Consider the following 12,470-nt stretch of genomic DNA (forward strand, 5'->3'; position numbering starts at 1 on the left):
TCAAGAGCACAGAACCTCGTGTGAAGAGTAGCAAAGAATCAGCAATTCTGGAAAAAAATTTATAAAATACATGAAACATCACTCTATTAAGAAAAGGAATGGCCTTGGCTCCATAAATTAGTCAACAGTTAGAATGCACTGAATTCTAGCTACTGCTTAATTACATCCTTGAAAAAGCAAAGATCGAGCTATGCTATCAAAAGAGCACATATTTTACACTGGCATGATATAGCCCATGGAGTCAGTAGTCATTATCATGCCAAAATACCTTTAAAAAGACGAAAGCGCATTGACTAAATATCATGATTCAAGCAAAACAACATCCAGCCATACTACTGAGAGATTTTCATTTTTGATATTTCTTCCATCAAATATCTGGATTCTGCTGCATAATCAAGAGGAACAATAGCTCTGACTGTTATCCTCTGCCTCCTATCATTATTGTATTCATGTGGTGTGACACTAACTCGGAAAAGGTGAGGCACCCATGTGGCTTCCTTCAATTTCATTTGGTAAGATGTTTCCCCTTCCTGACAAAGTCAACATTTAAACAATCAATTAGAAATATGGTAAGGAAGAGATTGCACTAGACTCGAGTATTATCCATCAGGAACATGGAAAACAAAGTACTGGATCAAATTTCGAAATGCAAACTTTTCACCTCAGTTTTTAACTTATTAAGCTCATCTGCAGAGCATCCAAGTATTTTCTCTGCTTCTTCATTGAAAACAGAGAGCCAGGCCTCATCACTTGCATCAGATACCTTAACTACCATTATATATCTGAAATCAAGACAAAGCATTTGTAACATTTCAAAAAATATGATTAGCAAACTGACAAACTAGTTTATATTTGAGGTTTGAACCTCAAACTGCACTCATTATCATCCTTCTGGCATCCCTCACACCAGTAGCCAGACCCAATAGCTTCTGTTACTTTCTTGTTACATGTCTTGCATGCCCTATACCACATTGTTTGATCTGGCTTGATGTAACTCACATATGCCTTTATGCTGAAAAAGACAGGCTGCCCAAAACAAAGAACATGCAGTTAAGGATAGCAATGCTAATAGAACAGTACTCTGAAGACGTCTTTGGCAACACTCTAGGCAGCAAGGTAGAAGTTTGAATGTTTGCAAAAGTCTAAGGAACAAATACCTTGTCCTCTCCCAAAGATGAATTACTGACAATATGAGACAGAAAGACTCGGTCAGAGTACATGGATCTTGCTCCACCTTTGGTAGTGGGACTCAAACCAGCACCAACAGAGGCTAGTGAAGTTTCTTTGCCTTCAGAATCAAACCTGCACAGATAATCAAAAAACCTTCTAAGGGAATACATATAGTGGCATCTTACTAACATCTGGAATGGCAGTTTACCAGTTCCTCAACTTCTTTGCTTCAGGTATTTCAGGATTAATTGCTACAACGCTTTTGCTCAAAGTTGACAAAGAGACACCTAAAACATTGTAGCAAAAAATGTTAGAAGTCTTATTGAAAATTTTAAATTATCAATTGTTATTGGGACATAATCATTACCTTGAAAATCTCCAACTTTAAGGGTCTTGATTGCAACTACTGGAGATTTATCAGCCATATCCACCAATTCTTGTCCAACAGTGGTGGCCAGATCATTCCATAAAGAAATCACAACAGTCTTCTTGCTGGAAATATATTCTTATTGTTTTTATCAACCTTAAAATTAACAAAAGGAATAATTACTATAAGACAAAACCATGATAGCTTACGTTTCATCTGCAATAGTTATGTCACGTTTTGGGATGGTCTCATTGTTACTTTTCCTCCTAATGCTCACAGTAGGAGACACACTTTGAACTACACCAATAACGTCTACAAGACAAAGTCATCCAAATCATTAAATTGCTCTTTAGGGAAAAAGGATAAATAAATAGTACAAATAGCTGAAGGAAGGTGTTTACCAACAAGCTCCCTCCCATTGACATAGGGACCCAATTCATCAATTGGGACAAAAATGTACTTTGTTTCAGGAATAAAAGCTGCTTCATTGCTCACCTCCTCCACTTCAGAATTTTCATTCAAGTTCATCTCATAATCATTTTTTACAGTATTGAATTGCTTGTTAGCAACTCTAAGAGTTCCCTTTGATATGTAATAAACCTTTCCCAATGCAAACTTATCGTAGAACTTCCTTGCAGCATCATTGAACATTGTGGCTTGTATTTGTGTACCCTGAAAGACAATTAATGATTATATGACAAAATAGAGTACCAATACATCAGGCTTTGTACAGAAGATGAAAATCATAACTTACATCTTCATCTGTTAACTCTACATTGAACACACACCCTTCACCTCTGGCATTTTTGTAAGTTCGCACACTCCCCTTGGAAGTAACACGGACCTTAATTGTCCACATTCCTTGATAAGGATTCAATGAAAGAAGTGGATAAATTCTTCTGTTCATTCCCATTCGAGCAGCAGGTGCCATACTGAAATCAATCACAACTTAACAAGATCAGGCCTCATAGGGAAGCTTTACATTTGCTTGAACAAAAGGAATCAGCAAATAACCTAGTCATCCTACAAATTACGACCTATGTATTAAAATGCAAGCACATCATATAGTGCTTACTTTACATTCTGTTCATTCACAATCTGAACAGCCGATTTGGCAACAATTTCTTGCTTAGGCTTTAAAATGATGCCAGTCCCTCTATTCTTCACTTCCATTTTCATAACATCAACTTCCTCCTTTGGCTTCAAGACAATGCTAGTTTCTTCAGCATTATTAGCCTCAGCCTTGTATTCAGCATCAAGTGCTGGAGACACTGCCTCACATCTCGTTACAATCAAGTATCTACACAACAACCATACATAAATACATTAAAACAACTATGCATACTTCTGTAAACTGAAGAATTAGGCATTGATTATAGAAACTCACTTTTCATTCTTGGTTGGGATGTCATTGAGTGTATAATCAAGAATTCGCACAAGGCCTAAATTCTGAATATTCCCTGATACAACTTCAGACGACAAACCAGATTGCAGAATGGCCTTGAGCTTCAATTTCCCATCACTGGCTGTGAACCTGAACCACGAATCAAAAACTATTTTTCTTAAATGTTTCAAATTGTTCAAAACCCTAACGAAATCAAAATTCAAAACTTTCTAAAGTACAGAATCTCACCCCACTACAAATTACTCTTAAGGGCTAAATCCAGGTAGGCGGTAGCTAGACCAGAACACAGTACTTCATAAAACTCAATAATAACTTGTTAAATTTAAACATCAAGGAAAAAAAATCAATACCTATACCTAATCAAACTTCAAAAATAAAGAAAACTGCGCATCTTAAATTCTCAATAATCAATCTCAATTTGGTATTTCTCTTAAATCTGAATTAGTACATTCATATTCTGAAATTTATAAAGAATATAAAGCAGGAACGCTCTACGGAAACAATAAACGGATCTAAGCATATAAGAAAAATCAAGACAGAAAAGGACTAACATATATCGATTGCCAGTGGGCTTGAGATCCAGAACTTGGACCACGATTTCGGGTAGATCAGAGGAAGACTCCGGTGATGGGTTGGCTAAAATGGTGCAAATCGCATCAGGACTCACCGTTTTCGCCATCTCTCTTCAACCTCTCCTTCTGCTCTATGTATATCAGTGTCTATCAACTATGTAGAAAGCAAAATTAGAAATTCAACTGAGAGTAAAAAGCTTGTTCCTGAGAGAAATCGTCGGTGAGAAGCTAGAGAGAGAAGAGTGAAGATTGAAAAAGGAGAAATGAATAAAGAGACTAGAGGGAGGAAGGGTTCTTGTATTTTGGGGGGAGATTGGCGGCTTCTGCAGAAAGGTTTTTGAAAATTTTCATCCTTTGGACGTTTTGGCGGGATTTTGTTAAAATGTATGTTTTGACTTATTGACGCTTGGTGCTGTTTTTGGAGGCTTGGTGCAGTGGTCTGGAGAAGGCGGGGGAATAAATTTGACGCCAGATATTTCGGGCAGGGCGGGAAGCCAGATGTTTCGGGCAGGGCGGGTTAGGTGGCAATATAAAATTCAATGGGCGTCGTCACTCATTGATTTATTAACTTTTGCCTCACGAACCAAAAGAGTACAAGTCCTTGGCGTGGTCCAAATTGAACCTAATCGGCCGCAGAACGGGTAAGCAACTTACTTGTCAAATCAATTTTAGACCTTAATTTTAGCAGGGTTAATTGACAAATTTTATCTGGATCTAGAGTCGCTACTTGGTAAAAATAATAGGGCATAAATAACTTCACCTATAATTCGTTAAAACATAAATAACGGGAACGTGATTTAAATAATCCGTTAACTTTTTTAACTTTTTCACTAAACCACTTTTAGTCCTCATACTTTCGTTAGGGATGATGTAATTTTTCAATTGTTATTTTTGGACCAACTGGATCCCCTTGTAGTCGTGCGTGCCACCACCAACTTTATCAATTTAGGAATGACAACGGGGATTGGATGCTCACCCGTAGAGAGAGAAACGGTGTGGGAATTGGGGTGTGACTGGAGGGAATTTGTTGCCCTTCCCCGCCTATCTGTGTGTGTGTATAATATGAAATATAGGTTTGTTTGGATAGAGGATTATTTGCCAAAATTTATTTACTTACATCATCATTACAATTTTCAACACACCTTTTTATCCTCCCAATTATCTTTTTATCTCACATACATCACATTACAAAAAGTGCTACAGTAAAAATATCTCAAATAATTTACAATCCAAACAGAGCTAGTATTGTTATTATATAAATATATTTGTATGAAATAAATAAAATGTTATTTTGTTATGATAAAATGATGTGATTTTTTGTTAAAACTTCAAAAGAATGATTAATTAAACTATCACTAGATTTATATAAATAGAAAAAGTAAATAAAAGAAAAAATTAATAATGAAAATGAGGGGGTGGGGCAGGGGCACACACAGGGATAGCAGGGAGAGGTAGGGGTTGGGGGAGTGGGGATAGCATGAGGGCGGAGAAAACCTTTTGTAGAGCAGGACTAGGGGCAGGAAAGCTTCTCTTGCTCCAAAACTGCAGCCATTGCTATCCTTAATTGGTTTGCATTGCACTAACTTGCTTTTGTTTATGTAGTGTAGTATAGAAACAATCACATAGATTGAAAGATGAGTAAATGTAATAATTCTTCTAACTTGATTACTTTTTGCCAATTAAGTTTGCATCTTTGTTATGTATTAGATCTATAATTGAATTAGAAATATTTGAGTAAATAAAGTTAAAGTTTGTATAAGGTATACATGAGAACAATAATATGAATATTTATAACTTTCAAAGATTTTTTTCATTTAGCATATTTGATGCATTGAATTTGTTTTCATCATTCAAAAACCAATATACCTAAACATCCTTTAGAAGTTGTCTAAGCATCTCTCACCTAAATATTTATTGAACTAAGCATATTAATAATTTTTGAGTATTAAGGTCAAACGACAAATTTACTGACTAGGCAAGGCATCGCTTTTATAATTGAAATATGAGAAGATTATCCAAAAATTCACATATAGAGTTCCACATGTTAGCTTTTGCAAACCCAATACGCTCGAGTGGGTCAATGCATTAGGTTAAGCACTCGGTGTAGTTGAATGCTTGATCACAAATATATATGTTTTAGCGAGAACAAACATGTTATGTTGTTTTTCACATCTGCACTGGTAGGGTCTCTCTTGCATGAAAGCTTGTTATTATTAACATAATACTCTAAGAGCCAAAGGACGTTACTGTTCATTTGCTTTTTCTTCGTCGGTATCACGTGCCAAAAGCGTGTCTTTTTTTTTTTGTTTTTTTTACGGCAGCTTGGTTCGTTATTATTAGCTAGTTTATTATATTTTTTATCCGACCTCTTTTCTATCCTCTTTTTCCTCTTTTGTGTATCGTCTTCGCATTTCAATGCCCTGCGAAAAACTTTTCCAGCTTCATTTCCTTAATGGACTTTCGTCTCTTCCGGTCATTTCCCTATGGTTTACCTTTTTTTCACTTTGCCCGTTTCGCTCTCTTTTGTCCGCTGGATATATCACTGCTGTATTGCCTTTTATTGGCTGGTTTCACATGTCTCCTTCGGGTGCCTTTTGTTTTGAGCTGGCCTAGTGAAAACACTTCCTCGGGTAACTTTTCCAAGCTCCTATCCTTATCCTTAACGGAGTTTCACCTTCCTCGAGCTTGCCGATCTTCGGGTAACTACTGACTTGCTCGAGCTTGCTGATCTTCAGGTGACCGCTGACTCGCCGATCTCCAGGTGACTTGCTCGAGCTCGCCTGTTCTGGTTTTTTCTCATATGCTTCCAGGTGCATTTTTTTGGGTCAGGCTATTCCCTCTTTTTTCTCCGCTTGCTTTCTTATTTCACCAATCTATAGGCTCCTTATGTTTTGAGTTGCCCTCAGGAAAGCTTTTCCACACCCTTTTCCCCCAACGCAGATTCGTTTCGGTCGATCTTGCCGGTCTTGAGGTGCTTTTTCCCCTTTTTAGCTTCGTTTCTTTCTTTTAACTTTTAGAGGTCAAGATAGAGATACTGATTTTATTGCATTCTGCTTTAATGTTTTATTGCTGAGTCTGGGTTTTAGTTTGTTCCCCCATTTTTAGTTTGTCTTCCCCTTACAAACTTTATTTCTTGAGCTGTTTTTTTCCCTTATTCTCTTTTCTTGGCTGTTGCTTGTCAATATTGTTTTTTTTGCGCTCTTAAGCCTTTGGTACTTGTTTATTTTGTTTCTTCCCCCCTCTCTTATGCTATTCCTTTTTCCCCCGTGTTATTCCTCTTGTGCTTTTTCCCTTTTGAGTCTTTACTTTGTTTTACTGCCTCAATTTGTGTTCTTGATTGTTCCCCCTTCCCCCCTTTTCAGCTTTATTGTTGGAGCTGTGTTTTCCCCTTCTTCCCTTTTCTTGGTAGTTGTTTGTAATTTGTCCCCTCTTGTGCTATTCCTTTTTCCCCCGTGCATACACTTATGTTATTTTATGCTTTTACTTAGTTGAACAATGTCTTTGCCCGTTGCTACTGTACCCCGAGTTGTTCGCATATCTGAGGTTAATGAAACTATGGTCAATTGGAAGACTTTGGTCTAGGTTCTTGAGTCTCATCGTGTTAGGGTCATTCAAATGGATGGTGCCTCAAAGGCATTCCGTCGTTTTGAATTTGGTGATTCCCAGGTTTTGCGCTCTGCCATTTACTTTAGTTAAGAGGTTTTTGCTTTTGCTCCGCTCCATTGTATCTTGCTTAGAGTGGCCTGATTTTTTCCCCTCCAGGGTATTACGGTTTCTGCAGTTGTCTATGATGATGACATTTCACATGTGGATGGTCTTCTGCTTTCGTTCAAGAAGTATTACATATCAGTTGTGGAGATTTGTGAAATTCCAGAGTCTACTCCACCAGGAACTTATTGATTCTATTGGGTTATCAATAGCAAGACTGTCGTCGAGGAATTTACTGATGAGGGCGGGCCAGTGCTTCCATTTTATTTCCATCTACGCTCATTTGAACCGCTTCATTTTGTGGCTGACACTAATGAATTCATAAGTTGTTTTCCTCTGTCTACTATCCTGCATTTTCCCTTCCATGGATTGATTTTTTCTATGTTTTCTGTTTTGCCTTTCCTTGCATTGCTGCCTAATTGTCTGCATGTGTTGTTTAACTGCAGATGTAATGGGGATCGTTGTTCATGCTTTCCCTGCACGAGATGTTTATATGGAAGGGACTATGCGCCATGGGAGAGACTATGTCATAGTTGACCACAGGTTACCATTTCATTGTGGTTTACCTTACTTTTGGCCTTCGTTTGCGCCCTTTTCCCTGTGTTGGATAATCCTTTGATTTGTGACATTGCTGCAATAAACGTCCAATTCTTTTGACTTTGTGGGAGGATTTTGAATCTGTCGAGGGTTGTGTTGTTGATGAAGCAATGCCTACCATGCCTATTATTATCGCTATGAGAGTTAGGGTCTTAACGGAAAATTGTATGTCGCTCTTTTCCTTGTGCATTATGTTTTGTTTCCTTGATGCCTTGTTGATTTATTTTTAGTTGCCTCGCTTGTTTTGTTGCTCTAGATATATCATTGTCGACCCAGCCATCTTCTGTTATACTTGTTGCTCCTGATGTTTTGGAGGCACGCAAACTTGCTTGTGGGTTGGTTTTTATACTTTTGAATTGTTGTTCATTAGTGTGTGGCCTTTTTTTATTCTGTTATGGGCTTACTTTTCTTAGTTGTTTCTTGTAGGTGTGAAAGAAATGTCTCGGAATTAGTCCATATGATTTTTGAAAATAAATCATACGCTGATCCGGCTATTCTTTTACCCCCTGTTCGTGCTCCAACTCTTACTGCAATCTCCAACGTTTCATCCTTCACTCGCTTTGTTAGTGACTTTCTATTTCTATACTGTGACGACCCCACTTCTCCCAAGGGCGAACCCAAGGGTATCGGCGGGTTGCCTGCCTAACTCGCGCCAGGACTCAAAACTTAAAGCAATAAAACTAGATAAATCGAAAGAGCACTATATACTATATATACGATCTCAAAAGTTATATTTACATCTTCAAAAGTCTCGAGTCAAACCACTCTAATACACTATAACCACAACCAGCAGAAGATAGACCCTAAAAAGGGTCCTTATACAAACCACCAAAACAAAAACAAACATCCTAACTGTTCAACTATTACAAGCCAATCCAACTATACTAGCATACGAGCCAAAAGTCCCCGCGTCGGCCCCTGCTAAGGAAAACAAAAGGAAAGGGTAAGCTATATGCTTAGTAAGTAAACAGGGGCGAAAGCATAAGTTTCACGTAACAACAGTTACACAGTAAGAGTAAAGCAAAAGCAGAAAAGTAACATCACATAATAAGGATACAGGTGGCTCCAAAGCCAATTCATATGCCATGCGTGATCTCCTGCCGACACTCCGTCGACCACACTCAATGGTCCGTAGAACTTCACTTGTACACCCACCGACACCTTATCACCCTCACTGGCCAGTCACCTCACAAACTTGCCCGGGCGAACGAAATCACAAACTTGAGTTTGAGTCACAAGCTCGGGTCACAAACTTGGTCACCTTCTCGGTGAACCGGATTCACAAAATTGGTTCATAACATGAACCTACAAACTTGGTGACCTCAGACTAAGTTGGACTGACTTCGACCAAGCCCTAACCGGTTCGAATAGTCCATACAGGTCTTAGATCGGGCCCACGAACTCACAAACTTTGCAAACTTCACAAACTTTACTCGAAAGTCGCCCGAGCCACAAGCTCAAGGGTTTTGGTTCCAAAAGGTTCATCTACATATGCCAAATACAATTATACATTCAAATTAGGGTTTAGGTCAAGTGCGATAAAGTACACCCTCGCCTAAGTACCCTTTTCACATATCTCAAACACATAGCAAAGAAAACACACCAAACTGGCCTGAATACTTACACAGAAACTGAAATAGCAAAAGTACGAAGTCGGATCGAAATGAACAGCTAGTAGTGGGCCCCACCAGTTCCGCCCAGCTCACCACCATCTGAAATAGAAGATTGTGTCACATAATATCGCAAATGGCTACTATCATGCTTAAAACAAGCAAAACGGCAAAAACGACACGCGCGCACGTAAATATGACAGACGGAAACGGAAACGGCCGTTAGCGGAAACGGCAGATTTGACACTCATCTCTAGTTTACTCATAAGTTGAGCTACGAATATCGGATTAAGGCGTATGAGATGCCATATCGAAGCTTAAAGGATGAACAACAACTGTTATGAAGACATCCAGAACTGAAACTGGAGGCTTCAGTCCCAAATGAACCAAACACAATCACTTACGAAATCTGGCCAATGTACAAATGGTCAGTTTTGGGTGCAAACTGTTTTCTATGCTACACATGGTCAAAAGAGCTGAAAATTGGCAGTTAGATGGTTCATTCCAAATGGAACAACTTTCATGAAGGTCGGCAATCCAAATTCGGAACGGAAATTGGTCATCAGGACCAAAACAGATCTGACCAGAAAATGGTCATTTTCACGGGCAGGCCTTATTTGCTCGGCTATATCTCAGGTTTTATAAATCCGATTCATGAAATTCCAAGGGCGTTAGAAAGCTCTGATATAGGGCTATAAGTTTGGTGTTTTGGTCACAAGCCCAAACAGCTTGTAACCCAGTCAAATGTGAAGCCAAAGTTCCAGTCGTAAACTGTCCGGATATAAGAACAGTCCTGACATGAATTCTTATTTCGATCATAACTAGAGCTACGGAACTCGGATTTTGACGCACTTTATAGCGTTTCGAAGCTGTGACCAAGATCTACATTTCTTATGACAGAGTCGACACCCAAATCGTACTCTATCAAAATCGAAAAAGTCACGGTCAGAAACTTTCCAAAAACGTAACAGAATTTGACGGTCAAAACAGGTCTGAGTATTTCCTTTTTTAACTCAGGATATACTAATCCGTTTAACCTGAAATTTTACAGGAATATCCAGGACTTAAGGGGCTACAATGTTGAAGAAGGAAACTTTGTCCAATATTGAACGTAACAAGGTCAAAAATGCAAGACACTATACCAGAATCGCAAAACAGGATCACAAACCGTATTTGACCTCAATATGCGGTAATGGCACCAAATTCACTACGGTTATCGGATGGGGGTGTAAGACCCACCGATTCGAATCTAAGAAATAGGGCTACAACAATGTAGAAGGCCACTCATTCCAAATCCTAGCACAACTAGGTCAAATATGCAAAATACGAAACCAGAATTACCAAAACAGGTTTGCAAATCACATAATGCTGTAATGAGTCCAACTCAGTCTATACAAGTCCAAATGCATTGATTCCAAAGGCATATGGTAGCTAAAACATTCCTATATATTTCATCAGAAGACACCAACATCCACATCCAAAGTAATTCCAGTCAAAATAGCCAAATACAAACGCAGTTCTGCCATCCTGATCAACCCAGAACAGCCACAGTGAAATCGACATATCTCACTCTACACTAATCCAAATGACCTAAAATTTTACAGGCACCTCAAACACATCAATACCTACAACTTTCATGTTTTAAGAAAAATTCAATTCGGCCTCTAACCCTATGATCCAAAACCGGATAGAATAAGGGGTGATAAAACCCTAACTTTCCACAATTCAATCCAAACCCAAAATTGGTTGCAATTATCACTAATTCACACCTACTAGAGTCATTCCCCCTCATTATCAACCATTATAGATGATCACAACATCACATTCATATTAAACCAGAAAATTTCTCAAAAATATAAAAACTTCACCAAATCACTTCAAATCAAGAAATAAATCACAAATATCATCACTTTAGCCACTACTAAGCATAACTTAAGCATCATTAGATGTAGGAGTATGTTCAATCATCACTTACCTAGTATACAAGAGAAGAGGAGTTGTAGACCACCTTAGCTCTTCCAAAAACTTCACGAAACTCACCACTAACACCAAATGGAAAGGTTGTATGGAGTAGAAACTAGTTTAGGCAATTGGTTTGGATGATTTGAGCTAGTTGAAAGCTTGAAGTTTGAAGAAGTTTTCTTCCTTCTTGGCAAGAGAGAGGGCCGGCTATGGAGGAGGTAAGAAATGGTAATTTTTGTGCAATTTTTAAGATATTTAACCATTTTGGTCAATAGTCAAAAACATGAATAGTAAATCATAAAGTATAACCAATAAGAGGGTGACACTTGTCACCTCTTAAATGCATTCTTATCTTTCTTTTTCCTCTCCCATCAATCAAATCCCACTCTCTACTTATCTCTTAATACCCGATAAATTTCACACAGTATCCGAAACTTAACCTTATTGGCCGAATTTTTCCGAACTTTTCGCACTAGTGGGTCCCACGTCCAATATATATTCTTAATTTTTCAAAAACTCTCCAATAATAGAAAAAAATCATCTATAAACTATAACTGCTCATAAAACCCATCAAGAAAATATTCCTAAACCAGAAAACGCAGAAAACATGCCATTAAAGGGTTTAACCCTAGGAAAATTTATTAGGATTTTACGGGTTCTCACACTCTCTCTCACTTAGGACAATTTCGTTCTCGAAATTAATTCGTTGGTCAAAGCGTACCTTCAAAACCTGCCGAAGGGTCAATCGCCTCCTGTTGACCCATTGCATACACTCTTGCTGGCCCTTTAGGTCGATTGTCCCCTGCATTTGACGGCTTAGTTGTGGTCCCTTTAGTCGGTGGCTTAAATCCTTCCTTTTTCATCTTAGGACACCGGGCAATCAGGTGTTCGGTGCTACCACATTTGAAGCATTTGCGTACCGAACTATTCTTCCAGCAATTGTCATCGGTGTGATTGCCCCCACAGAAACCACAGGTTGACTTGGCGGCTGTACTTGCCCCTCCACGCTGGACACTCCTCGGACCCTCTTGCACTACCTGACCCCGCACAAAGTTATTCGGGGTCCCTGCAGGTCGTGG

The 12,470-nt window shown here is 38.6% G+C and overlaps 1 protein-coding gene and 1 long non-coding RNA gene across 2 annotated transcripts; one reads left to right on the forward strand and one right to left on the reverse strand.

Moving 5' to 3' along the window:
• Nucleotides 1-86: 86 nt before the first annotated feature.
• On the reverse strand, nt 87-3,914 carry LOC113738692 (replication protein A 70 kDa DNA-binding subunit B-like). The gene is made up of 12 exons (XM_027265934.2): nt 3,494-3,914; nt 2,925-3,071; nt 2,613-2,837; nt 2,292-2,469; nt 1,939-2,209; nt 1,747-1,849; nt 1,538-1,662; nt 1,379-1,457; nt 1,158-1,302; nt 866-1,026; nt 662-782; nt 87-530 (listed from the first exon to the last, which is right to left on the reverse strand). The coding sequence occupies exons 1-12, from the start codon at nt 3,619-3,621 to the stop codon at nt 333-335; spliced, it is 1,881 nt and encodes a 626-aa protein (XP_027121735.1). The 5' UTR covers nt 3,622-3,914; the 3' UTR covers nt 87-332.
• A 3,936-nt stretch (nt 3,915-7,850) lies between these two features.
• On the forward strand, nt 7,851-8,384 carry LOC140004979 (uncharacterized). Its single transcript, XR_011812800.1, has 3 exons — nt 7,851-7,984; nt 8,076-8,134; nt 8,246-8,384. It is a non-coding gene; the product is annotated as an uncharacterized lncRNA (long non-coding RNA).
• Nucleotides 8,385-12,470: the final 4,086 nt, after the last annotated feature.

Source organism: Coffea arabica, chromosome 4c (genome assembly GCF_036785885.1).
Source record: "Coffea arabica cultivar ET-39 chromosome 4c, Coffea Arabica ET-39 HiFi, whole genome shotgun sequence".
Taxonomy (NCBI): domain Eukaryota; kingdom Viridiplantae; phylum Streptophyta; class Magnoliopsida; order Gentianales; family Rubiaceae; genus Coffea; species Coffea arabica.